The sequence below is a fragment of the Pseudoliparis swirei genome, chromosome 8 (genome assembly GCF_029220125.1).
Source record: "Pseudoliparis swirei isolate HS2019 ecotype Mariana Trench chromosome 8, NWPU_hadal_v1, whole genome shotgun sequence".
Taxonomy (NCBI): Eukaryota; Metazoa; Chordata; class Actinopteri; order Perciformes; family Liparidae; genus Pseudoliparis; species Pseudoliparis swirei.
The window spans coordinates 13,913,512-13,940,395 of NC_079395.1; the positions used below are offsets into that span (position 1 = coordinate 13,913,512).

The 26,884-nt window shown below is 44.2% G+C and overlaps 5 protein-coding genes and 1 long non-coding RNA gene across 11 annotated transcripts; 3 read left to right on the forward strand and 3 right to left on the reverse strand.

The window, feature by feature from the left end:
* The first annotated feature begins 534 nt into the window (after positions 1 to 534).
* LOC130197904 (C-C motif chemokine 20-like) lies at positions 535 to 1,329 on the forward strand. Its single transcript, XM_056420877.1, has 3 exons — positions 535 to 880; positions 1,059 to 1,164; positions 1,245 to 1,329. Exons 1-3 carry the CDS (start codon positions 817 to 819, stop codon positions 1,327 to 1,329), a joined length of 255 nt encoding a protein of 84 aa, XP_056276852.1. The 5' UTR covers positions 535 to 816.
* Positions 1,330 to 2,148: 819 nt separating this feature from the next.
* capn10 (calpain 10) lies at positions 2,149 to 8,872 on the forward strand. Of its 5 annotated transcripts, XR_008832540.1 has the most exons (14): positions 2,170 to 2,482; positions 2,989 to 3,201; positions 3,450 to 3,581; positions 3,724 to 3,920; positions 4,016 to 4,239; positions 4,324 to 4,465; positions 4,829 to 4,995; positions 5,085 to 5,341; positions 5,419 to 5,621; positions 6,337 to 6,592; positions 6,907 to 7,100; positions 7,225 to 7,270; positions 7,792 to 7,939; positions 8,492 to 8,872. XR_008832540.1 is itself a non-coding variant. In XM_056420872.1 (13 exons), exons 2-13 carry the CDS (start codon positions 3,058 to 3,060, stop codon positions 7,819 to 7,821), a joined length of 1,992 nt encoding a protein of 663 aa, XP_056276847.1. In that variant the 5' UTR covers positions 2,170 to 2,482; positions 2,989 to 3,057; the 3' UTR covers positions 7,822 to 8,872. The 5 variants fall into 5 exon arrangements, 3 of the variants coding, with proteins under 3 accessions (XP_056276847.1, XP_056276848.1, XP_056276849.1); XM_056420872.1 differs by having other exon boundaries at positions 7,792 to 8,872; XM_056420873.1 differs by having other exon boundaries at positions 2,170 to 2,462; positions 7,792 to 8,872.
* A 150-nt stretch (positions 8,873 to 9,022) lies between these two features.
* Positions 9,023 to 13,525, forward strand: eif4e2 (eukaryotic translation initiation factor 4E family member 2). Of its 2 annotated transcripts, none has more exons than XM_056420876.1 (8): positions 9,023 to 9,132; positions 9,896 to 10,007; positions 10,090 to 10,224; positions 11,055 to 11,159; positions 11,254 to 11,406; positions 11,504 to 11,644; positions 12,305 to 12,380; positions 12,471 to 13,525. In XM_056420876.1, exons 1-7 carry the CDS (start codon positions 9,113 to 9,115, stop codon positions 12,338 to 12,340), a joined length of 702 nt encoding a protein of 233 aa, XP_056276851.1. In that variant the 5' UTR covers positions 9,023 to 9,112; the 3' UTR covers positions 12,341 to 12,380; positions 12,471 to 13,525. The 2 variants fall into 2 exon arrangements, with proteins under 2 accessions (XP_056276851.1, XP_056276850.1); XM_056420875.1 differs by having other exon boundaries at positions 11,504 to 11,640.
* LOC130198422 (phospholipid scramblase family member 5) lies at positions 13,522 to 16,508 on the reverse strand. Its single transcript, XM_056421585.1, has 7 exons — positions 16,160 to 16,508; positions 15,934 to 16,011; positions 15,619 to 15,811; positions 14,453 to 14,564; positions 14,272 to 14,371; positions 13,928 to 13,986; positions 13,522 to 13,708 (listed from the first exon to the last, which is right to left on the reverse strand). The coding sequence occupies exons 1-7, from the start codon at positions 16,506 to 16,508 to the stop codon at positions 13,682 to 13,684; spliced, it is 918 nt and encodes a 305-aa protein (XP_056277560.1). The 3' UTR covers positions 13,522 to 13,681.
* Positions 16,509 to 17,985: 1,477 nt separating this feature from the next.
* On the reverse strand, positions 17,986 to 23,831 carry chrng (cholinergic receptor, nicotinic, gamma). The gene is made up of 12 exons (XM_056421225.1): positions 23,768 to 23,831; positions 22,889 to 23,022; positions 22,758 to 22,802; positions 22,555 to 22,679; positions 21,939 to 22,094; positions 21,124 to 21,221; positions 20,814 to 21,014; positions 19,552 to 19,666; positions 19,356 to 19,470; positions 18,972 to 19,233; positions 18,749 to 18,882; positions 17,986 to 18,655 (listed from the first exon to the last, which is right to left on the reverse strand). The coding sequence occupies exons 1-12, from the start codon at positions 23,829 to 23,831 to the stop codon at positions 18,434 to 18,436; spliced, it is 1,671 nt and encodes a 556-aa protein (XP_056277200.1). The 3' UTR covers positions 17,986 to 18,433.
* Positions 23,832 to 25,216: 1,385 nt separating this feature from the next.
* LOC130198062 (uncharacterized) lies at positions 25,217 to 26,571 on the reverse strand. Its single transcript, XR_008832558.1, has 3 exons — positions 26,164 to 26,571; positions 25,948 to 26,054; positions 25,217 to 25,836 (listed from the first exon to the last, which is right to left on the reverse strand). It is a non-coding gene; the product is annotated as an uncharacterized LOC130198062 (long non-coding RNA).
* Positions 26,572 to 26,884: the final 313 nt, after the last annotated feature.

Genomic DNA, 26,884 nt, shown 5'->3' on the forward strand with positions numbered 1-26,884 from the left:
TTGAGTAATTCTAGTTCTCAGTTCTCTCCTGAACAAACGATCTCAATGAGTCCACCATATTGATAGTGCTGTAGGAACGATGTAGATATTATAATTGGCAATACCAACGTAAACAAGATAAACTATTCTAAAAGTATCATCAGCATATACAGTAAAAGCATCAACAATAAAAGTCTGCAGAACAACTCCTGACAGTGTCCTATTATTGATCTAGTAAAAATTAACCACGTCATAGACAGTTTAAATTATGAAAATATGTCATATTGTATAAACGATCACCTGCAAAGTAGTGGAGAAGCATAAAGTAGCATACACGTAAGGGTAAACAGGTACAAATACTTCACATTTGTAAAAGTATTAGAGCACAGTGAGTTAATTAGTAGGTAGTAGTGACATTCCATGTCTGCTTATTAAATCCAGTTATAAAGTGATGGTGAATGAAAAGAAAGGATCAAATAGTTTTTACATTCAAGGAATGAACACCATACATCCTTATGTCCAGTCTTTTTGGTCATATGTATCTTTAGTATCACAAGATGCTGGTATCATGCACAGTATACGGCATCTCCTATTTCTTCTCTATTGACCCAGAGAAAATGGGGTTTTGAACCACTATTGTGGTTAAAAGTACGCAATACAAACTTGCCACACATGTATCTGGACCGGCTTGACCCAGATACAGGAGCATCTGTATTTCCAGCAATTGTTCCTTGGTCTGTGGTTGGACATTACCTTTGAGTATTTAAACTCTCCTGCCAGAGACAGTTCATCAGCTCATTCAGAGACCTGATATCCTGCTGAAGGAAAGCTGCGAGGATGAGAAAGCTTATCTTGTGCGTCTCTGTTATGCTGGTGCTGCTGGTGGCGCTGAGCAACAGCAGTAAGTGACTTCAGCAATTATTCACTGCACATGATACATTTGACTTATTTATTTTGGAGAGCAGCAGTTGTTGCCTGTATTTCTTTAGACTATGCACTGTTTTTTACATTAAAGTGTCTCTTTCATTGTGTAACTTTGCCTCCCTTTTTCTTGAACTGCTTGTAATGTCTCTCTAAAGGTCGCATATGCTGCAGACAGTACCAACACAAGCCAATTCATGTGAAATTTCTGAAACATTACACAATCCAGAAGCTCACAGATTACTGCAACATCAAGGCAATAATGTAAGAAAGAAAAAACACACACACTGAGATGTTGGTGCTGCTATTGTAATGTCTTCACTTCTTCTGTTGTCCTAATACAGCTTCAAGACATTGAAAAACAGACCTCTCTGCGGTGATCCTGACAAAAAATGGGTACAAAAGGCCATGGAGTCTGTACCAGAGTAAGTTCATCTCTGTATTCAATAAATGTCGGAGCTAAAACACAGAACGGACATCAATGTTGAGTGAAGATACCACAATCTGTGAATGTGAATCAATTTAATGTTTTCCTTTTTGTCTGTCCAACTAGATACTATTGAACAGCATCTTAACTCTTGGACATGGCCTGAGGAAATCATGCTAAAAGAAACAAAGACATACAAACACATTTAAATGTATTATTTCACAGTCAATTATTCTGATTTTTTTGTATTACTTTAAAGCCAATAAAACAATATTTTGGAATAACCTTTTCTGCGTTATGTTTTTAATTAAAATGATGAAAAACAACATCATAGTTTCTGTATGGCTGTACAAAGGTTTTAGGTGGACTCAAGGATCTAAAGTAAAAGCACTTTTTGATCGTTTGAAGGAGTAAAGGAAGGAAAGAATGACGAAAGACAATAATAAATAATTTAAAGAGTGCAAATACTGATAGAAAAGGAAAAACACAAGAAAGACAAGAAAGAGATTGAGAAAGATGGGGAGAAAATGGATTTGCCAGGAATACTGAGGACAATACTTGACATATTCTCAGTTAACACGAAACAACCCTGCAATACTTCATTTACTGTATTTATTATATTTAGTCTATGCTCACTGATAGTAAAAACAACAGGTCAACATATTAGAATCATCACTTCGTAAAACACAATACAATACACCACAGCACCACACAAACTTCATCCTCCAACATGACCATGACAATTAATGTGTTGAGTTTCAACACACCTGACCATTATAACCATCATTAAGGTAGGATTTATTGCAGCATTATTATATTAGTATTATATTAGGATGCTCTATCGTTCTTTTGCCACATGCATTCAGCCGCCGACAGGGTGCAGTTCACGACACCGCCAGCAGGGGGCGGCCGTGTTCAGCTGCACAGGAAGGATTCCCTTCATGGAGGCGCCGCTGGGTGTCTCGGCGGAAGAGACTCTATGTGCGTTTATACTCAGCAACAAGGATGGGCACGGTTTGAATGTAACTGTTTATCATAACGAAACCTGTCGTGCGTCTGGGTCAAAACAAGCGGGATGTGTTTGCGGCTGTGAAACGTCGATAAGATGAAGCGACCCGGAGACACGACGCTGCGCGTGAGCAGTTTAAGCTAACGGTTAGTTAGCCGCTGGGGGGAGGAAGGTAGGAACGGACCCCCGGGGCTCCACAGGGCTCCACGGGGCCCCACAGTGCTCCACGTGGCCCCACAGGCACCTGCTGGTACCGCCTGGTTGGGGCTGTTCTTCAGATGCCCCTGGTACTCCGGGTCTGGGCAACAGTGAATATATGAATGTGTCACCAAAACTAGGCGAATAACCAAAGTGTGTTTGCCCCTAAAATATACATTTAATCTACATGCATACAATATAAATTAATTGTAAGAGTTTATTATACACATAGTTGTGGGCTATAAGGGCTGCTGATAGTTTTGATTTGGTTATGTCATCTTTGTTCAGCAAAATAGAAGAAGAAAATACACCCAGTTGAGTCTCTTTATAGTGACAAATAAATAGAGTTAAGCTCCCTCCATCTAAAGCAGGTTGCATCCTTTTGTTGATATTTGCACCAAACCACAAATAAACAATAACATATTTAATGTTACTTTTTGTTTTGTGTTTTTAGGTGTCATGCACAGAGGCCATGAGGATGGTCACAGCGGGCTGAGGTTCACCCACTGACCAAGCAGGAGCCATGAAAGAAGCTGGCGGAGCAGAGTGTGGAGGCGAGGCCCTGTTCGAGGACCAGGACTTCCCCTCGGACGACACCTCCCTGTTCTCGGACGGCTCCACGCCCATCGCCAGGCTACAGGGTGAAATCACCTGGCGACGTCCGCAGGTCAGACCCAGTGCCAAGAGGAAGTGCTGTCGTGTATTCCTTGTGTGTTTGTTTTGCACGGATTGAATGTCACAGGTTGATCTGTTCAACCGAAGAGGGATTCCCCTTCATCAGGTGGTTGAATGGATTGTGAAAGAGTGCTTACAGGTTCAAAGCATTTCACATAAATTAAAAAATACAAATTTCTACAGCTCATTTTTCTTCTTTAAATGTGCTTAACTCAATTCAAGTCTATTTTACGCCTCCAGGAGATCTGCCAGTCGCCATCTCTCTTCCCTGACAACATCAGCCTGGGTCATGCAAAACAAGGCTTGTTAGGAGACTGCTGGGTTCTCTGTGCCTGCACCTTCTTGCTCAAGAACCAACTGCTACTGAACAAGGTAGAGCAACAAGTGAACTGTGGGCAGCAGAGTGTTCACGTGATTAGACTCTTATTTGCATTGACGGTGTAAGTCATGATGAGCATGCAGTCTGCTCGGTGTCCTGTGCTGCTGTGTGGATTAAGTCTGTGACTCTCTGTAGGTGTTTCCTCCAGAGCAGCCCCAGTGGGGTGACAGCAGATACAGCGGCTCCTTCCAGTTTTGTTTTTGGCAGCAGGGACACTGGACCGAAGTGACCATCGACGACCGCCTGCCCTGTATCAATTCCACTCTCTGCTTCTCACGCTGCCACTCCCCCACTGCCTTTTGGGTAGCTATGTTGGAGAAAGCCTATGCCAAGTAAGTAACACGTGGAATTAACTTTGCAATGCCGCCCAACCAGATGTTGTGGGAAGTAGTTTTTAAATCTCATTTCTTGTCCCTTCCTCATTCAGGCTTCATGGCTCATATGAGCGGCTGTGGGCAGGGCAGGTGTCCGAGGCCCTGGTGGATTTCACCGGGGGCCTGGCTGAACGCTGGAGCTTGGGAGAGGTGAAGGAGGAGCAGAGGCCAGAACAAGACAGTGACCAGGTCAGGGGGAGAAGCCTGGACCTGAACCTTCTGTATCCAGTGAAAGACGAGTGTGCGGTTAGCTGCTCCACTCGCAGCAACCCAGCAGGTCAGAAATAAGTGTCTTTGTGCAGATGCAAGTGATTTTGATCCTGTGGCACATCAGCTGATGACCTCGTTGATGATGTTGTAGGTGCCAGTGAGCTCGGTGAGTACCATGCGCTGACTGTCATGGAGTGGTTGGATGTCCAGATGTTGTCAGGGGGCAAAGTTCTGCTGCTCAGGATCAGAAACCCCTGGGGAAGATGCTGCTGGGGAGGGGCCTGGATAGGGAGGTAGGTGTGTGTGTCAAACTGTACTATGTAAATAACTGTTCATCTTCAGAATCAGAATCAGAAACAGGTTTATTGCCAAAGAATGAATGTTTTCACAAACAAACGAGGAATTTTTTTTTGGTGGAAGGTGCAACATTTGGACATGACAAACAACAATCAATAACTCTAAAGTCTGCACCGAGGCTGAGCCCTCTGGAAGTCTGAAGAAAGTCCAGAGGAAATGCACTGAAGCACCTTGCAGACATGATTCAGGCTTTCGCATGTTCGCACCTTTAAAATCCACAAGCCTGCTTAAAGCTATGGTGTGCCGACATGTATACTCATCCCCAGGCTGCAGTCACTGAGTGACCTCTTTGTCTGCAGTGGTTTGGGTTGGAGTTCCGTCGACCCGGTTTCTGCTTTGGACCTACAAGCCAGGGTTGCGGAGGGCGAGTTCTGGTTGGATGAAACCGAATTTCTGTCCCAGTTTGATGATGTCACAGTGGGCTACCCCATCAGTGATGAGGGGCACCTAAAGAGCATCTATACTGGTAATTCCCTTTTTAATTTGCTCAAGAATGTTCTAAACGCCCTGAATTTGACCTCTTTTTAAAACCTCACAACGCTCCTCCCCCGACAGGAAATCTGCTGCCACACAGCCGTCAGCTGGCTGGCCGGTGGGTGAGAGGGCACTCTGCCGGCGGCAGCCGAAACAGCAGCAGCTACGGCAGCAACCCAAAGTTGTGGCTCAAAGTGTGCGAGAGAGGAGAGGTGCTGGTGTCCCTGCTGCAGCATCGAACATGGAGAACCCCAGAGCAAAGCGCACAGACGGCACTCGAGGATGGCAAGAACACGACACGCCAGCACTACCAGGCTATTGCTCTGCACATGTGGAAGGTCTGCGTCATCACTTCTAGGAAACCAATAGAAACGTGTGTGTCTTTACATCACGTCACTCACCTTTCTGTCAACAGGTGGCGAAAAGGCGCTTTCGTCTCAGCCGGATGTTGAACAAGCCTCCTTGTGCTTCTTCTCGCTGCCATTCCTATGAGAGAGAGGTGGTTGTCCGTGAGCAGCTGGAGCCTGGACACTACCTGCTGATCCCCAGCACCTACCAGGCGGGAGCTGAGGCCCGCTTCCTCATCAGGGCCTTTTCCTCCTCTTCCATATCCCTCAGGTAAGGACCAGTTTACAGATGGAGAAAGTCAACAAGCTAGTCTTATTGATCATCCTGGGAAACACACAGCACATCCAGGTTTTCAGAATAAAGTTGTATCTTAGAGATCAAAGAGATTTCGTGCCATCTTTAAAACAAGTTACAGTACTTTTAGAGTACCCAAAAGGTGTAATAGAGAGGGGAACACATTAAATGGTTTGCAATAAGTATTAATTCACTCTCAATTCAGTAAAATTGGATGAACTGAACAGGACTTGTTGATATATTTCCTCCATTTTTAATGGATAAAATAACACAATATCTCCTCTCAAAATGAAAGAAAAACTGCTTTTTCTTTTTTTCCATCTTTCTTGAGAACCGCTCACGCAAACAGGCCACACTGCACTTCCATTGGTAGGTTGCTAGTGTGAGCTTTACCCAGAATGCTTTTCGGTGCTCCCCTCTCAATGCACCACACACTGTGTACGTAGTGCACTACATTTGTCCCGTAGATCTCAAGAGCTCACTCGTGTGAAGTCCAACTGATGAATGGTTATTAATCAGATGACATGCACAGTCATGATTTCCCTTAAAAAATGAAAGGCGGCAAGTAAATAGTGACATCTGCTGGTTAATTTGTTACCCTACTTTAGTTTCCTACTGCCATCTTTGGCCACGCGAAGTGCTTTGATTCAATTCAAGTTTTCCTGACCTGCCATGTTGCTGTCCTCCTCAGTGCCCTGACAAGCCCAGCGCCTGCACTGCCATTGACCACAGATGCAGAGTGGGAGTCCAGTTACTTCCGGGGCTCGTGGGTGGAGGGAAGGACCGCCGGAGGAAGCCGGAATTTCCTGTCTCACTGGCAGAACCCATGCTTCCCTTTTACAGTTAGTGATGAGTCAGCAGTGACATCAGGAGTTAATGTCAGGATCACGCTGCACCAGAGCCGCCCGGACACTGATCTTCACCCTATTGGCTTCCACATTTATAAGGTCATTTGAAAACATCAATGTTTCCCGGTTAGCTCAACAAATGATGTGCATGTGTAGTCCTGACACATTTAAAAACGGATGACAAAACATTAAAGTAAGATAAAAAATGTCTGTATACTTTTGTCTTGATGATTTTTGATAATAATTGTAATAATAATACAGATATCTTAATGTTGGCTGATTTAGCAAACACTGGTGTAAAGAAACAAATATTAAATATTAAAAAAATATTCTATACACACTATAATACAATGCTATAATCCAATAGTTAATGGATGTAATCATACAGCATCTGAGCATCACTGTGTAACCAGTTTCCAGAAGGTGAATCTGAGCAGACTTTACCAAGGCACGAGGATCCGGCAGCCAGTTGTGTCCCTCACTGCTACACACAGGATGTCAGTCTGGCCTGCCGTCTGCCCCCCGGAGACTACACCATAGTGCCGTCCACCTATCAGCCGGACCGCTCGGCAAACTTCACCCTCGGCCTGGATCTCAGGACACACAGGTTGGCTCTCTACTTGTCATTAGAACGTGGTTACACAACTAGTAGCAGTGGCGTGTATTATTATTACTGTTGTTGTTGTTGTTGTTTTCATTGTCAGAAATAATAATGGATGTGTGTCTTTCAGGAAAGTGGTGAAAAGCCAGGAGAGACTGGGAAGAGCCATTCAGGAGGTCAGTTCATTGAAGTAACTTATAAACTGCAGTGCTCGACGTGGAAAAGACAACTTGGCGAATGAATCTTCTTTATTTCACCAAATGCATCAGGTCTTCATGGTGATTTACAGGCTCTGTAAAAACATAACCTATAAACTATATACACCCAAAGATAGATAGACACACGGGTGACTAAAGGGTGATGCACATTTAACTGTCACAATATAAGTAACCAACCAAATAGATCAAATATTTAGACCACTAACCAAAAACATTCAATAAAAAAAAAATCAATCAATTGCTCTGATACAGACTTTGACTTTCTTGCCAATACCTGGGCCTGGTCTGGACACGGTTATATCTTGTGGATGTTTGATGGTTGTAGCCTCAAAGATAGTCCTGCCTTCAGGACATTTCAGGGGTAGAAATGTGCTGACTCCTACTTTTTAAAAACACATTTATACGTCTGTGATTGTGCTCAGAGGATAGCAGCACTGAATAATCGCTCTGTGTTGCTTTTGTCTCTTTCTGGGCGGCAGGTCTCTCACATCTCTGTGATGCAAAGCTAGCTCTCTGGCACTGTTGCTGCTCGACTGACGTCGGCTCACCTCCCGGTGCCTCTTGGCCCATGATGAAAGAACCAGTTCTCCCATCCACCCTCGCCACGGAGGCTGTGGATGTGTGTGTGTGCGTATTTGTACCACTAGTGGCTGAGAAGGCAGGCAGGCTGATTTAGTGGGAATCCTGAAAACCCCTTTATTCTGAACCGCTGAGGGCCGATGGGCAGCCACTCACTCATTGCCGATTAGGACTTCAGAGGTTGTCGGTGGGCTGGGCTGCTAATGAAGTATGACGGGACTTGGTGGTGTAAACAAACAGCCGCAATTGAAGAGGGCCGCCGCTGCTCTTGCTCATTCACTCACTGGTAGGCCTGCCGGCCTGGAACAAAGGGTCCTCTCATGAAGGTCCTCACAGAGGCACCGGGGGCGAGGGGTTGGTCTGACAGCAGAGATAACCAAACCACACCATAATGTGCCATACCATGCCAGAGCCATCCCTCACCCCTAAACACTCTACTCCTTGCCTTGCCTGTATTGTTCGTCTCAAGACACGGAACCTTTTTTTCCTCAGTCCTCGTTCCCAAACATGCTCCCCATTAGGACTAACACTGAAGCCAGGCTGGACCCAAAGAACCCCACTTTGTTCTTGACTCCATACTCGCCCCCCCCCCCCCCCCAGCTCCCTTTTTGTTCCCCCAGACTCGGTCCACAACTTTGCCTGGACCCTGAACAGACCCACGGTTTGAAGTTGCCGCGAGAACAGATGGCAAGCGGATGGATGAAAGTGATGAAACGAGGGGATGCGGCACATCAGAGGAAGCCGGTTCATCAAATGAAGCCGCCAGCCCTTGTTGTGTTGAGGCTGCGTATGTGTGGTGGTGTGTGTGTCTGCCTGCGCGTAGCCACGTCTGTGTCAAAGTCACAGGGTTTCTGATGACTCATTAGATCCAGTGTGAACAGAGACTTTTGTGAAGCTATAATTGACTGATTAGAGTGGTACAGTGATGTGTATTTATGATGGTTGGAAGTTAAACAATATGAATAAAGCATTAAAAGCTAAGTTTGTATTATGATTATTCCAATATTTTGATGTGATTTGGGCTTTATGCTTGTATTTTGCATGTTTCCAGTAAGTATAAATTCATCAACTTGATAATACCTCTGAGGAAGGATGTGTCACCCCCACGTTCATCACAACGACCAATGCTTAGCGTGCGCGCGCACCTGGTGTGCGCGCTGCTGTTCCTGCGGAATTCATGAGACTGTGGTCGGACTCCGAAAGGCTCCCACCTAGAAAATAATGAACAACAAATTTGACGCGTGAGTAAAACAAAGTTCGTGGGATATCTGCCAGAGAGCGGGCCCCCCGTCGAGACTTTACATTTACGTGGGAGATTAACGCGAATCAAAGCTGCTGCGTGTGAAAAGAGGTGTGTCAGCTGTATTGCGTGTTCCTGCATGCTCTGCGTAACGCTGGGCTTTTAAACCCACATGAGAGCGAGGTCCACACACACACACACACACGCAGGCACGCGCACGAGTGCATTTAAAATGAAGGGAGCTAACAACAAAGACTACGTGGCGTTAGCTGTATGGTGGGAGTGTGCTCTGTTGTTAGCAGTAGCTTAGCCTCGCGGAAGGCGGACAGGCCCTGAATCCTCGGCGTGGCAGTTGTTGAGAGGCGGGGAGACGTGCGCGCAGCCTCGGTTCAAAATAGATGTGCCGTGGCCCTAAAGTACGGGCGTGTGGCTCCCCGTGTGTAATGAGATATGCACGAGCAGAGTAGTCCATGCACAGCTGTGTACGTGTACATCAGACACGGTCAACGTGTACACACTGAATACATGTGACTTAAACACACGTCAACAGCAACACACACTTGTGCCACTAAAGTTGACTACAGCTCTTGTTTAAACCTTAGTTTGAACACAAACTGAACTCTTTCTGTTTTAGACTGTTTTTGTGAAGCAACGTTGGACCTGATTGGTTGTCAACAGAGTTGTCAGGCTTTCTTGGACTAAATGAAGTCGGTGCAAGAAACACACGTTTTTGTTTTTGCTGCTCATGTTCCCATCGATTCCAGTCTGAAAGATGATGACAGTGGAGACCACGAGCAGGATCAAGGCTCACCGAAAGACGGTGAGAAGGAAAACATGGACGACGAGGACAGAGAACTGAACTTCTCCAAGAGAAAGGTTGGACTTTTAACATTGACTGGTGTGTGTTCGCAGCTTTGAGGTTAGTTGTATGGCTCAGTCACTTTCTTTTGTTCTGCAGATGGTGGTGCCAGGGGCAGGAGAGCACCCTCTTCAATACAACTACACCGTCTGGTACTCCAGACGCACCCCGGGGAGACCAGCCAGTACTCAGAGCTACGAGCAGAACATTAAACCGATTGGCAGCTTCGCCTCGGTAAGTCGCTCCAAGTGACCTTTTTAGATGGTGCATACGCGAACTACAGGGGACGCACTTTAAAATCCTCAATAGTCAAATGTTGGGGGGTCTCTGAAAAGATCTTAAAAAGTATATATATTTGTCACTAAAATGTCTTTTCAATGTCGTGGTTTCCTCTTATATTGCCATTGAGAACTTGGTTGTGTCTGTTAGGGTTTTCTCACATGAGAGGTGCTGCTGCAAATGGTCTGCAATGCAAATGTGTAGTTTTCAAAAGGTAAAAACCTGAAAAGCAGTAGATTTGTTTTTCTGTTTTGACATTATGGTTACACTGGGTTAAAAGTACAGAACCAGAATTCATCATATTGGGAACTGTAACTCAATGGCCTCTGGTCCATTCCTTTTTAAGGTAAGATAGATTATTATTTGATCCCTAACCATCTGCCTTTGTGCAGTGACTGAATTGTTTTAGAGTTGTGGAGCTGCTGCTGTGGATCCGGTGAAATGTTGAGCAGCGATCACACACGTGTGCGTCGGGTTAGAGAGGCAGGAAGGATTCTGTTGCAGGCCATAGCTGTAGTGTTGTTGTGTGAGGGCCCTTATTGTTAAAGACATTATTCTAGGTACGGTGTGTGCAAAGAGTGTCGAGTCTAGTTGCCTTGGCATATATGATATCTTTTGTTCTGGATTGGGTCTGTCTAGGACTCCCGCCTAACACTGAAGCAGTAGGCACTATGTAGGGGACCCCCCCAATTCCCACTGGGTATTTCGCACACCAGGGCATACAGTAGATATGAAAGGAGCTTATCTTGACTCATTTTGATATACAAATGTTTTGGCCTTCCAAGGTGGAGCAGTTCTGGCGTTTCTATAGTCACATGATCCGGCCAGGTGATCTGACCGGCCACAGTGACTTCCACCTCTTCAAGGAGGGTATTAAACCTATGTGGGAGGTGAGCACTGATGTCTTGTTAACTTAAGACTGAATTTGATCTCCTTGGTTGTGTACATGAAAAGCCCCCTCTGAACCATGCCTGTTGTTTTTAGGACGATGCCAATAGGATGGGTGGGAAGTGGATTATCCGTCTGAGGAAAGGCCTGGCGTCTCGTTGCTGGGAGAACCTGATCCTGGCCATGCTCGGGGAGCAGTTCATGGTTGGAGAGGAGATCTGTGGGGCCGTGGTGTCGGTACGCTTCCAGGTAAACCCACAAACAGACACACACAAGCCTGTTGTACATAGTCACGCACTGCCTGGTTTGGTTTTTAAGACATGGCTTTTCTGCTGCTTCTCTCCAGGAGGACATCATCTCCATCTGGAACAAAACGGCGAGCGACCAGGCGACCACTGCCCGTATCAGAGACACCCTGCGCAGAGTCCTCAACCTGCCTCCCAACACCATCATGGAGTACAAGACTCACACAGACAGCATCAAGTATGTATGTCTCATCGTTTAATTACTTTCTCTCTCTCTTTTCTCTCTCACACATAGATGTATACAAAAAATGACATTTCTGTTGGGATTACAGTTGCTTAGTTGCTATAATGCACCAGCGTTGCTTCAAATAACAGAAATATGTAAAACAGTGCTGATGTTTCTCACAAAGTAGACAGAAGATTTTCAAATCTGAAGATTCGCTGCTTCTAATTTAAATATTTGTTTTTGATTATTGGTAGGAAAACCCCAGCAAAATCAAGGTTTAAACTGGGCTCTAGAAAATAATTAGTTTTGTACAATCTTTGGACATTTTGTAGATAAAATGTTTAAGTTAAAGGTAATCAACATTATGGTCGATAATGGAGAAGTTTGTTGCAGCGTTACTTTGGCGATTGTGATTTACTAACTAAATGCCTTCATTACAGGACTCGCAGTTATAACAACAGACTAATCAGTTTTTCTATTTTCGCATTATATATGTTGGTGTATGTTGTGAAAAAATCAAGTAAAATATAACCATGTCTGTAACTCCAGCGTGTTTCACGTGCTTCTGATTTAAATGCATTAGTGTGAGGGTTGTGATTCTCCCGGATTGAAAAGACCTGAACATTGAAGCGGTTTGTTTATTTTGAATGATGATGTGCTGCATCCTTTGTCACAGAGCATGGGTCGACTTCCATGGACTGGTGACTGCTAGTGGTGGACTTTAGCCTCTCACACAGACGACCACTGCAAGAGTAAGAACTGTTGCTACATTGGAAGTGAAATAAATAGTTTATGTACTTTGTCTCTTGCTAATATTGTTTGTCTCTGTTTGCGGTGTGTAGGTGTGTGTGTGTGTGTGTATGTGACGTGCTGGAGGATGACGAGTCCAGGGAAGGAAACTTCTACGTGTGTTGGCACTGTGTCATATGAAGGCGGGGCAAACGTCAGGAACAGAAGCGAGAACACCTTCTGGGCGTCACAACGCCTGTCAGAGAACACTGAACCAAGCCGAAGAAATAAATATGCGTTATTTTTAATCAACCAGAGAAGAACAAAGCCTCCAATTTCATTTTATTTTTTTAATGCAAGACGTAACATCCGTTAACTTGCCACCAGAGGGAGGCCGTGTCACACAACATCATCTGTTCTCGGCCTGCATCTGATTTTATTGCTTCACCTAACGTCACACCTCCTGCTGTTTAAAATGAATCTCTGTTCATCTGTTCTATTGGGACTCAAACAAGGTTGCAGGTAGATGTTATTTTATTACAGTGCTGTATTTTAACTACAATTTCTCTGGTCATTTCGAACGAGAAAGATAACTATTATTGTGTACAATATATTTGTAAATACAGTCCACTTCAAAGATCACTTTACTGAATCGGCAATGATTTTCCATCTTTGACTTGGAAGTTGAATCCCAAAGGATGAGGACCATCCTGTGTTGGGCAGAAGTTGGTGTAACTGGCATCTTAGGAATGGACTGCCACGCTGCCTAAATCACTGTGCCTGGCCTCGAGCCCGACCCCAACCAGTTCCCCCTTCCGCCCGTTTGAACTAATCCAAGGGATGGGCTCTGCTTTAATGTCCTCAACACATGTGGATAGGAGTCCTGAAACGCTGACCGTCTCTCCTTTTCCATTTTGTATTAAAATCAATGAAACTGGCCCCGCGGTCAGGGTCTGTGGCAGTTTCTATTAATTCCTCGGAAGCCTTTTTTAAATTCATTTCAAGAAAGCGGCTATAGTTTGTTGAAAACCGGTAACGCTGCCTGTGTTTGGTGGTGCGATGATGGGTGCAGGTGTGTGCGCGCGTGTGTGTCAACAGTGAAGAGACCTGTTGGATCTACACTTGATGGATTATAGCAATAAATGTCAAATATGCATCTGCTGCTAAAGCTGGTTCCCTCATTTTATTTCATGAATTGAAGTGTCAGTTCTGCTGTTTTCATAGTTGTCTTACAAACAATTCAATGATGCAGTTTCTTATCACATGACTGGTGCGCCTCATGTTTGTAGATCGGTTTCAAACCTCGATTGATCCTTTTCATTGATCAGCTCATCTCAAAGAACATATAATTCTGTTGAGAAAACGTGGGGAATTAATTATATCGGCCTTTTTCACAGCAGACATGAAGTAATTCAGTACACGATGACAGACGCACACACACACACACACACACACCAGAATCCTGAAGCTGCTGAATGGGAATAGTAATCTATTGTGTCCCTATTTCAACGCAACACAATACAGTATGAAGAGTGATAATATATATATATACATATATTCACATGCTTACCAACAAGAACGTGGCTGCCAGCAGCAGCATTTTCGTACGCGAGTCCACATTCAGTGGCACTGGAAAGGTGACATTAAAGTTAGATTTACAAGCTTTATGGTTCCTAACTACGCGATGACATGATTACAGCGAAATTGAGAAAGCCTTTTTCACAACTCAATGTTTACATGCTGATTTTCTTTTGCACTAAGGAAACTCATTTCAAAGCTAAGTGAAAAGTAAAATGTCATGTTCTCATCATAGATCCAATTAATGAACTAAATCCAATTCAACTCTGCTTTATTTTCATCTTTACGTCGGCAGATGTTTTGGGCCTTCAAGAGGAATTAAAAAGTCATTCTCACCCTCCAACCCAAAATGTTCATGGTCCATGTTCTGTTCCACATTGAAGCCAGGCCATTTCTTCCATATTGTGCCCATTTTCTCACCAATGTTGGAGACAATCTGGTGTATGAACAAAAGACAGAAATTGAACTCACGCTTGTAGAAACACGTCTTATTTGGGGTCGCTTAAAATGCTTCTACCTGGAATTGCTGGTTGGAGAAGCAGCGGCATGGACAGCAGGAGCCCTGGACTCTGATGGCCGGTGCTCCTTCTGACCCGCTCACCTCCAGCAGAGGGGTGAACATGCTCCACCTGACGACACGGTAAGCCATCACACACAACATTGCCTCACATCATGACTATGGCCCTGCCCTGATGGTTGGCTGATCACACGTTCAGCTGTCATGATTCCGAAGCACCAACCCCTTTGTTGGCCAGATGTCACAAGAGTTCAAACTGGGCCATGCTTTACTCAAGCTCAACTGGGAGAATATATATACCAAGTAGATATCTGGTCACAGAAACCTCTGCCAGATTAGTCTTAATTGGGGAACACTTCATCGAGTGCTGCTTCTTGAAAACTCTTAGTGTGTCTCTTTGACACACAAAGGCACCCCCGCTAAGCTTGGAGTCAGATTTAGGCCAAATGAAGCAGGAAGTATTTTGGTTTGATGAGAAGAGTCTAACATCGCTCCCATTGGCCAATATTCTGATTAGGAAGGATGCCACATTTCCTCCCAGCACAAGGCAGCTGTGTGTCTGTACAAGCAGCTGTTTAGTGCATTAAGTCTCCCAGGTTTAGACTACACCCGTTGAGGTGGAACAGTAAAAGCTTGTACTGCTATTTACAGACAGGCCAGGGTATCTGCAGTGGTCCAGGGTGACTAGAGGCTGGGAGTGACGAGAAAAAAGGATCACATGACATGTTGTTCAGTCTGAGAATGTAAAGTATTGACATTGATGGTATTTTGAATGATGGGAGTCAAAGGATTAATTCAACCAAATTAAAAACGAATAAAACCAGTTAGGAGGCAGGGGTGGAAGTACCGCGTTACATTGACTGTCATTACTGTAACACGCTTTTAGTTTTTTTGTGTAATTTTTACTTGAGTAGCATACAAGTTGTTGTAATATATTGCGGAAGAAAAGAGACACATCAGCAGCTGCAGGTGTTCTTGCGGCCACAAGGAGGCGCTGCTGTGTGTTCACAAGTCCAGGAGTGACGTCATTCATTAAGGAAACGCCACCGCACACATGTTTGCGTTCACGGGCCAGGGCGAGCACTTCCAGCACGATCCAGATCAAATGTACTTTCCCCACTGTTCAAGCCAGACAAGGTCAATATAAACAGATGAGACCATCCTACCTCTGAAATACAGTGCCAATGAGATGTTTTTGAGGCGTGTAGGCCCTCATCTCCATCAGGCAGCAGCCGAGGCAGCAGGCGTCCCCCCTGAGGGGCCTTTCAAAATAAAACACCTGCCGGCCCTGACAGTCAAAGCCCTGAACAGAACAGGCCCGAGCCGGACCGCAACATTGGAGGCAAACACAGGAACTCTCTGAAAAAGCGAAGAGATCAAGTATAGACTGAATACATTAAAAAAACAAACATTATAATAATAACTCTCTCTATATAAAAAATAGATATGAATGTTCTGAACTGGTGAAGAGCGGCCAGTACCTTCCACAGCCACAAATATCTGTGACCGGCTGCTTCCTGTGGTGATGCTGTAGATCCTCTTAGGAACACACTGTGGACCTACAATGACGAAGCATCTGTCTTTTAAAACAACACAACCTCAGCACTGCAAGAGTTCCCTCTTACGCACATGCACCCACCCACACACACACCCCCACACACACACACACACACACACACACACACACACACAATCCCTCACACTCACCTTGCAGCTCTGGCCTGGCAGTGATGTGTATTTGACTGACTGCTTCCAGCGCAGACATAAAGTGTGATCCTGCTGCGCCTGCAGGCCACCGCTCCTCCAGTCCAGGGCTGGTCACTGTGCCCAGTGGCTGTGTGGAGCCGTTCTCCATTGTCCTCCCACGAGCCAGACCTGGCAGTTGCTCATCAGATTGCGGGTCAGGAGACTTTTGCCGGTGTTGTGCTCCAGGCGAGTGAGTGTGGCACTCGCATGAAGGCCCACAGCTGTCGTGGAAAGCTCTGAAGATCATCTGGATGTGCTTCTCTCGCTCCAGTTGTCCAAAAGGAAGAGGCTGATTGGTCACTGCTGACATGGTGTAAAACTAAAAAATATATGTGGAACTCAGCAATGACATCGGAGTGAGAAACAGTCATCAGGTGGAGACATAGGCCGTGTTTACACAAGAGAGGCTGTCTGTGCGATGCTGGAAGGAAGAATGTTTTGTTAATGTGAAAATGATTCGAATGAGCTTTTGGCCAAGTTTATTCCCTTTATGTAAGTATGGAACATGGATAATGGATGGATGTTTATGTCTGGTGTGAAGAAAAACTCTTACTGTACCTCAGAGTCGTATGATCACTAGTTCTCAACCTGTTTTGTTTGTTACCTTAAATATGATGACATGTTTTACTCCCTGTCGCAGTTGCAAACAATGATTTTTCAGTTGTTTAACACAACATTTTTAGTGCAAGGTCCACTTAGTATAGAAATTAAGTTTGGAGGGGAAAAAAAGTTACATTTTGTGTTGGAGAATATTGTTTTAAGAAAGGAAATTCAGAAATATCTCATAACTATACTATGACCTTTATTTTTGACATATTTTAGCATATGACTTTTATTTTGACATATTTTGGCATGACTTTGGCATGACTTTGTTTATTGTTTATATTTAAACGAGGGCTTGCGGTAAAAAATAAATAAATCTCTATCTCTATCTCTATCTATATCTCTATCTCTATATATCTATAAATATATATATTCTTTTTTTTTAACTAACTCTTGAATTTGCAAAGGAAGAATAACGCCCGATGCTTCTTGGAGCAGGACAGCAGGTTTAGTTCTCTGGCACCAATACCAACGCTCTCTCCTAAGAACAAAGTCATTTCATCACAGTATAGCAGCCGGAGCCTCTTTTTATTCACATCACACACGTTCGGCTTGCACAGTTCGTTCCTGCAGCTGCATGCAGCACTGCACGGTATATTCCTCCACAAAGAGTGGCACAATGAAGCCCTAACTCATGTTCTACAGCGGTAGCGATACTAGCATATACAACAGGTGCCCAACATCCTATACAGCATTCGACTCACATTATTTCAAGGTTAAAGAGTGCAAATACATACCATAGCACAATTGAGCTCTCTTACTTACCATCTGTAGTCAACGTCCTGTTGCCAACCGACTGACAATCTAAGTGGAGACCGGGCACACATCCATGAGTCGTCATGATCAGGAGGGGTGAAGCACAAACAGCCTTACCCCCTCTGTGTGTTTGTGCGAATATTCACGGACTAATGTTTGGCTGAGTGTAGTGTGTGTGTGTGTGTGTGTGTCCTGTTCCCCGGTTCCGTCTCACCCCATGACTATGTTTCCATCCCAACCAGCCGGATCTGTCTTTTGTTGGCTTAGAGAGGCCCCACTCAGCCATGTAATTGAGATCCTGTTCCAGAGGTTGGGGGCTGTGCGGTGCGCCTGTGTTTTCAGGCAAGCCTGGTGGTGTAAATGCTCTCTAGGTGCCTCGAAAAAGGTGTCAAGCATGTGATTAAGAAATGTCTGAGATTAAGCAATCACACGATTACAGTTGTACTTTAATTGATAAAAAACACTTATTTGTCCCATTTGGCTGACATGGTTTCTGTATCTTGTAGTTTATCACGATTACCTTGGATTTGATGAGAGTTGACAGCAGGGGCCAAGGTAAACTTACATCAAACACTGAGCTAGTCACAGGAAGAGCAAAGGAACTACTCTTTTTTTGCATTAAACAGCCTTTTATGCAAAAAATATTCTCAACCTCAAGAGCCACTGACAGCTGATATCAGCATGTGTCAGCACATATCTCGTGTAGCATCCACACGGCTGTGCAGGGGATCCTTTATCACCAAGAACACGGTTGTTTGTCTTCACCTTTGTGATGGACCACAGACCCCACATCTTTTTCCTTCTCACTCCATGTCATTAGTGAAATATCACTGGACACTGGATTAAAGGGATCAAATCTAGAGACTTTCTCCTGTTTCACCCAAACACGTTTTCTCCCATCCCATCCTCCATTCGATCAGTGAGATTGTCGATTGGAGGGAGATACTTCTTGGGATCCCCAAGGAAAGGCGAGGATGGAGGCTGGTTAAAATGGCCCGCGAGGAAGATCCCAATAGTGCCGATAAAAAACACAGACACCATAACAATAAAGCAGGCCCTGTCGATCACCCTGGCAACCAGGAACCACTCTTCATTCTCCTAGGGGGTTGGAAGAATAATTGGAGATTAGCACCGGTGTTGATTGATGTTGAAGCCTGAGAAGACAAGTCGATATAAACATGTAGATCTTACATTCTGGAAGTTGTTCTGCTGCCTTGCGGTCTCAGCTATGTGTTTGCAAGAGGACACACACTGCTTCAGCTGTGGAGAGGCCTTCGCCAGGCTGGCACTGAGCTGCTCAGCTGTACCCCCCTCCAGCCCATCTTCTGTGCTCAAAACAGACCAGGAAGTCATGACAGGGTGAACACAAACCTTCATGTATACGTTCACCATGGAAACTGATTCACATACTTACTCAGCTTCTCGAATACTGATTTCATGAGTCCATTTCTTTCTTTGAGTCTGGCAAACATGAGTTCAGACGGAGTTGTTTTCATTGCATATTCCTCTGCCTGGGTGATGAAGGTCATGGAGCTTTTGCGCCGACAGGGGACCAGGAACACGCCGTCCCTGTCTGGAGCCAGAGTTTCTCCATGTATAGTGTCTGTGTTGTCCCCGTTTGGCGTCCAGGGTCGCATCTGCATCCTCAGCAGCCGAGGCAGAATGTTGAGGAAGATCTGAGGAGGTCACGGGGTCAGATGGTCATTCAGTGGTAAATAGACCCGTGTTTACACGGCACACAGTTCATTCAGTAGCTTCTTAATGGAAATAAAAGGCCTTGTTCTGGTCGCAGGCTCACCTTTCGGACTTTATCTGTCATTATGTGAGTGTTTGGGGTTCTCAGGGAAACGTTGAGGACGATCACACAGTTCATCACCACCATGGTGGTCACCGACATCACAAACATCAAATACCTGCAGTCAAAGGTTCATAAGTCACATATTGTTCTGCTGTAACTCTGACCTGACATCTGAAAGCGGTCACAACAAACTTACTTTCCAATTAGGGGCACTGCCCTCGAAGTCTCTGGAACCTTCTTAGCGATGAGGAAGAGGAACACAGTCTGGCCCAGAAGAGTGGCAATAGACATGGTGCACTTCTGACCGCCCGCTGCAAAACTCAAACCAATATTCAGTAAGAGTGGTGAGGTTTTGTGTTTAAACAGATATTAACTACAGACCATTTTGTGAAGAGATCACACCAGCCAAGATGGCAAATAGGGGCAAGTGTGTGTGGGAGGCCCTACCCTACTTCCTACCCCCTACTCCCAGCACACTTGATTGGACAATATCCATTTTTTTATTAAAATCAGCCTTATTTTAATCTGAACTATACCTGTAAAGTGTTGTGAGTGCATCTTTCACAATTGTGTCACTCTGGCGATGACTGCATCTGTCCAGATACATAAACATCTGGTGAAGAACTCAAAAACACTTTTTGGGTTCTTCCCTCTATAGTGTGTGTCTCCATTAGGGCTGCACAATTAATTGAATATTAATTGCGATCGATATGAATTTTGGATTCTCACAATTAAATGAACAAGATCAACTGTGGTATTGACGTTTAAAATGTGTGCTCCCCTCAAAGAAAACTCTGCTGCAAATCAAAATAAGCCAAACCCAAATTCCCGGACCCTATCTGAATCAAGCGAAACTGCGAACCCCTGGCCAGACCTGGGAAGGGAGCTTAAACATCTGGTAGCTGGACCCTGACACATTAGGCGTGGCAGGGAACATCCTGAAAAATGTACCCCGCAGGGTGTCGGCTTTTTTAAGTAAAATATTTTGGTTCAATTTTATCTTGCTTCTAAGAGATGCCCTATGAAAAAGGACCAACGTTATTTTGATGCAAAGACTTGTACATACAGTAAGTGTAGCACAACTATCTGCATATAGTGCAAAATAAATATATTGTCCCCAAAAGTCAATATCTAGTCGTGATGAACAATCGTGATTGCAATATTGATCAAAACAATGGTGATTATCATTGTGGACCACGCTGTTCAGCAAGGCCTCATTGTGACCTCGTGGAGCCAGACCAGGGTCGGGTCAACCACATGGAGGTCTGGATGTGGTGGTGAGATCTTGGAACGCCTCAGACCCCAATTGAATGTGCCGTACATTTGAAGACAGAAGTTCTCCTTGTACCCCGAGCAATGTACCTTTTTGCTTTGACTCCCCCAGACATGGGTGAGGTTAACGGGACAAAGGTCCGACTACCTGTGGTTAAGTTAAATACACATAGTGAGGGAAAAGACCTTTGGCAGGTAGGAAGTAAACAAGAAGGCCGAGGGAGGAAAAGAGCACACAGGGAGCGATGATGTTGATGATGTAGAAGAGGGGCTTTCTCTGGATGATGAGGAAGAAGACCACCTCTTGGTACTCCAGCTCATCTTTAGTGAACTGAGTGTTGATCACCTTCTTAGCCGGCCTGTGTTTGATGGCCCATTCTCCATTTTCTAACAGAATTAGATCACAGAAGGACATTTTGCTAAACTTTAGATAATGATAGTTCTTCTTTTTATTCAGATTAATTGTTCAAAACCTATGATTAAAATGTTTCTCTACCTGTAAACGCCTCCGGGTCAATATCCACCCATTCCAATGTGTGGTTATGCTCCTCTTTGAGAACCAGTTTGATCTCGTTGGCACTGTAAGTCTGCGAGCTGAACACAGGGAGGAGACAAGTGGTCTGTAACCACAACAAACACAGCCATCTATTCACTTCACACGACAGCACGGTGAAAAGGGACCAGGGATGAAGGAATCATTGTTCCTGGTTGGGACACCGTGGATTATCTTTACACAGAAACTTGAGTCAACGGGACAGTCCATATTTACACACTAAAAATTGAACTTTTGTTTCCCCTGATTTTATAAATTCAATTAATTTAATTTCTTTTAATGAAAATGCAATTGTATTGAAATTTGACCTCACATGATCGTGTATTTTTTTATAAATATAGTCTATACTGCCAGGATATGAAAGAAAGAGAATAACTAGATCACTCTATCAAATTAAATTTTATATTTTACCTAAACGCTGTCAAATAAATAAAAACAATGGTGGCTTGAATTAAATTGGGTAAATGAGCTCTGTGTTCTCAATAACAGCTATAGCTCTGTGAACATGTGAGTACATACATTATGTCACATATATCACGATAAAGACAATACGTATACTATCCTATAGTTAAAGTTGATCTCTGATGTTATTATATTCTCTTTGATTTCTATTATATTATGTCAGAGTATTTTATTATTGCTGTATAGTGCAATGGTGGATCTGAGGCATTTTACTTCTGAAAAAAAAGTGATCTGGTGGTTTATACGGAAATAAAATGTAGGAGTACTGCTCACTGGCCCTACAGATCTCTACTCACCGGAAGACCATGGTGCAGTTCTGCCAGTCAAAGGGAAAGTAGTCGACAGTGATGGCACAAGCACTGCGGTAGATGGCGGGAGGAAGCCAGTACACACAACCGTCAGGAGACACCAGCGTGTTGCAGTAAAGTGCCACTTCAAATTGTCCATCCACACTGTTGACAGAGGGAGACACACACAGACACATTGTTTCAACATTGTATACTTTATTTATTGTATTTATAAAGAACATAATACCAGCATTCAAGCTGCACTTAGTAAAAATACTTCTGCCGAAATATTTGTCTGTTTCTCTGCCCACAGGAATGAAAAAAACACTTTAATGAAACTGTATTACTTTAATCTCTTAAAAACTGCCTCTGCATTGCTGATATCTAACTTTTGAATTATTGTTCTTTACAACATGCTCTCAAAATCCAAATTCTTTTTAACAATCACTTGAATCTTAAATTATCTGTGTTGCTGTCTGTGCCTTCGTACTCGCTGCACAGTCCTGTTATTGACAACTTGTCTAATAATGATTGCGTGCTGCAGATAAAGTGTCTCGTTAATGCATGTGAAAAGTTGCTTAGTCAGCAGCTCGTAGGCTGAACATGTGAAAGTTGTTGCACCCACTTGTTCTCCAGGATGATGTCCGGCAGCCAGAGACTCTTGGAGGGAACCCGGAGCTCAGAGCTGATGTTCCCATACAGAGCCGACCGGGGCGGCTGGTCCCATCTGAGCCTGGAGTCACACCATTGCTGCGTACAGAGATACTGAGGGTTTGACATCAATTCGAAAATAAAACCATCCAGCAGTGGAGATGTGCGTGAGGTTACCATTTCTAGCCAGACGCTTGTTGTCAGCGCCTCCTCCTTTTCATTCTAAGAAGAGACAGCTTGGTCAACGGTGTGAACCATCAGGCCCCAGCAGCCACCGGCAATGTTCAAACCCACCAGACTGAACTCACCAGAGAGATGAGGTTGGTGAGCGTCATCTTCACGTCGACCCGAGTGATGTCACCACTGCTCGCCATGGGCCGGACGTTCTTGTTGTAGCCCTTCATCAAATCCTTGAAAAGTTCCCCTTCAAGGTTGATTGCTGCTGCAGACGAACCACACAGGGCGAGAACACCCGAGACTAAAACACATGATATGCGACAAGGAGCGCTTCCATCCATTTGACTTAAGGTCAAACGTTTGACCCTTGATATGGACTTAAACTCAGGATATCGCAGCTCCATCACTCCTGTCCAGTTGGTATAATGTGCCTCACTATGCCTTATGTAAGTGCAGTATGAAACACATCATGACAAAAATAAAGAAGAAATGTTCTTTTTTTCTGTCATTCATTCTTTCTGTGCTATTACATTTAGCAAAATAACATTTAAATTAATTTCTATACATTTTTTGTCTGATTTTAGAGACTAAGAATTAACACACAGTCTATGGTCCAGCACCACAAATCAAGTCTGATTTTTGCAACATGTTAAACATCCTCTGCCAAATAATGACTACGATTCAGTCACAAAGTATTTTTTAGATTCTTGTTGTTTGGTGAAAGGCAAGCTTTATAATGACAATTATCTAGGGGGTGTAACCACGTATAATTTGAATGTAAGAATGCAAGATTAATAACTAAAAAGGAAGGCAATATTCAAACTCTTTAAGTATGTTCAAAATAATGAAATGTTGTTGCAGTTGGTTATGCAGTTTAATGTAAATTAGGCGCCTTCTTGAAGAATGTTGCACTTAATTCAACTTAAATCTTAAAACAAATTCAGATCCCAATAAGTAACAATACACTGTATAATTTCTCACAAACATGGCAGCGGGTTAAATAAACCTACCTGCGGCAAAAATCATAAACACCATCAGGAAAAGTGACGGAGTGAGCGGAGGTCCAGAATCCATTAGTGCGCCTGTCTGTGCTGCACTGAGACAAAGCTATGACCACTGATCTGATGCTCATGGACACTGCTTGATGCAGTAGCTGGCACTTGAACGGTGTGTGCGTATGCGTGTGGGTGTGTGTGTGTTCGCGTGTGTGTGTGGTTCCTAGCAAAAGTAGGGGCTTAGGCAGATGGGATGTGTTGAGGTTTACAGGAGTTGTCTGGTGGGTGGGAAAGAGACGGGGGGTGGAAGTTGATGATTGTTAGGGTAAAATCCCAGAGTTTATTTCTAGTGCAGCATAGCCAGCTGTCACAACACCCACCCACACACTGGTGACATGACAAGCACATATTGGAGGCATTGTACTCGGTGCATGTCTGCCCAGCTCTGGGAACCTGGCTGTTGTCATTTAGATGTCCATGAACAAAGTAAAATAACTCTTCTGTGGGAGAAAATTGAACACGTCAGCGATCTATAAATAGCTTTCCCCCCCCACCAGCAGTCACAGTTAAATGTGTTCTCACCAATAAAAGCATCACAGACCAACAGAAGAGACAATAAAGAGAGGGTTAAAAAAGTTGTAGGCCTACAATGGAGAAGAGAACAGGTGATACGTATTGTCTATTTACAGCACATCATTGTGATGACTGGCCAGGCTGTGTGTGTGTGTGTGTGTGTGTGTGTGCGTGTGTCACAGAAAAACTCTTCCTGCCATGATTTGGCACACTTCCCACAGACACACACACTTGACGTGTTGCAACAGAAGTGTGTGTGAGAGTTTACTTAGCTGTTCCTCTTCTTGTCCCTGTGTATCCCTCTTTTAGCATTTGTACCGGCACAGATTAGCGGGCACCATTTAACTGTGAAGTTTTTTTGTTTTTAGGGGAGGGGCTCATGCAGCCTGTCATCACCACGTTGAAACAGTAGCTGAGACTTGGCGACCACAGTGAGGAGGACAAAAGACAAAAAAGCCAACATGGCAATGACGAGGCTTGTCTACACGTCCAGTGTCACTTCCTCGAGCAACAGTTGTCTTTGCTCACAATGCTTGGACTCTAGAGCTCAGCCGATAGTGTGTCCAGTTACAATTCCCCATCCTGGAACTAAGGAGTGAAGACAAGGAGGAGGTGGGGAGCACTGGTTCCCATCAGCACAGCAGCTGCTGGGAACGCTGACCCTCAAAGGGTCGGAGGACTGAGGTCCATATGGGTCACAAAAGGAAACCAATCAGCACTGACACCTGTCTAGAGAACATGTCTGGGTGTCAGCAGAACTGCTGTACACCCCACAGCAGTATACTGTGGGAGTAGCATCATTTCTGTCAGTTAATTTTAACATATCATGTCTGAAATTCAATTTGGAATAACCTAAATACAGATTACACCAACACTCAACACAACATGCCATAGAATTAATTACAATTTTATTTATATATAGTTTATTTTTATTTTATTTTTAAATACAAATACTTTTCATCGATACAAATAAATATTGTAAGAATAATATATACAGTCTGTGTGCTTCACAAGAGGCTCAACCTTTGCACAAGACAAATAACTTATCATTTTATACAGATTCATAAGTTAGACAACCGCGTTAAAAAACAAAATGACGGGCGGCAACAGTTGGAGTGATACATTCATGGTTGTGTTTTCATTTAGAGTCAGGTTGTCGGACAGGGGAAACAAAAACAGGCTTTTCACAGGAGACGGCAGAAGAAGTCACGTTTGAGTCTCTGTCCCGTGACGAGGCTTCTCTGGTGCAAACTCTTCTTTTTGAGTCTTTGTGCTCTCATCGCTCATGTGAGTCTGTTTTTATTGTTCATGTCATCTTGCTTGTTGCTGTTATAAAGTTAAGTCTTGAGTGCCTCCAGTGCGAAAGCGATGATCCTTGGCACACTGCGGTAGAATGACTCCATCTCTAGGCCCACCAGACTGTAGAAGGTCAAAGGTCGTCCTCCCACTGCTGCTCTGACTCGTGCCTGATAAAGTCCTCGATCGTTCTTGGAGCTCAGATCAACCAACACCTGAACAAAAAAAGAAATCCAATGAAGCAAAAGAGAGACAAAGAAAAAGTTATAAATCATAATGGTTTCTTTTTACTCCTCCTATCTTCGCCATCTGAGATGATAATTTACCTCTTGGAAGTTCATCCGTAGGTTCTTGCTCGGGATGCTTAAGACCCAGCGGTAAGAGTCTCTGACTTGGCTAACGTGCTGCGAGGATTCTCGTACTCCAGGACAAACTCCAGGAACAAACACAAGCATTTCATTTGAGAAATAACATCAAGACAACATTTGTTTTATTGCCATGGTGTTAACGAATGTTTTGTCTGAACTTGGTGCGATACCTACTTTTCCCACTGGCCCCGGGTATCTGCCTCTTGCGAAGAAGGCTCCTATAGTGTCTTCGTAGACTTAGAGTCTTCACAGCTCGTCTGGGGTCAGCGGTCGTCTCTGTGTGAGCACCCTCAGTGACCGGCTGAACAGCAGATATTGATTCTGAGGATTTTAATTCTGTTCTTTCTTCACTTTCAACAAAAGTAAAATCCTCCGATGTTGTGCTCCATTTTACATCTGGAGAAGTGTCTGTATTGAAGGAGATTTCACTTTGTGACGCATCTTCCGTCATAATGTCATCTTGTGAGCTCGATTTCTGAATTTCGTGCTTCAGGGCCGTTAGAAGTGACCACGGCTCTTGTGATTCCTGGGAGGAGGAGGGGCCGGTGTGCACAGGTGCTCCAGTGGAGGAAGCAGCTGAAGGGTCACTCAGAATCGAATTATCCGTTTCACTAAACACCTTAGTCGGACTATGCGGTCCGACCTTCTCCGATTAATTCGGACACGAGCTCGGTCCGATCCAGTTGATAATTCGACTCTCGCGGTGTAAAACTCTGAATGATTTCGGAACTGGACTTTGCGTCTTTGCGCACTCGAGATCCCGCCGCCTCTCTCTCCCTCCTCCCGTGACCCGAAAGTCGAAAGAGATAAATTGTTTCTGCGGCCAGGTTGCAACAAATAACCAGTCCGCTGCTAACCATGTTGGTGCCTAAGCATAACTCCTCATGATGCCCCC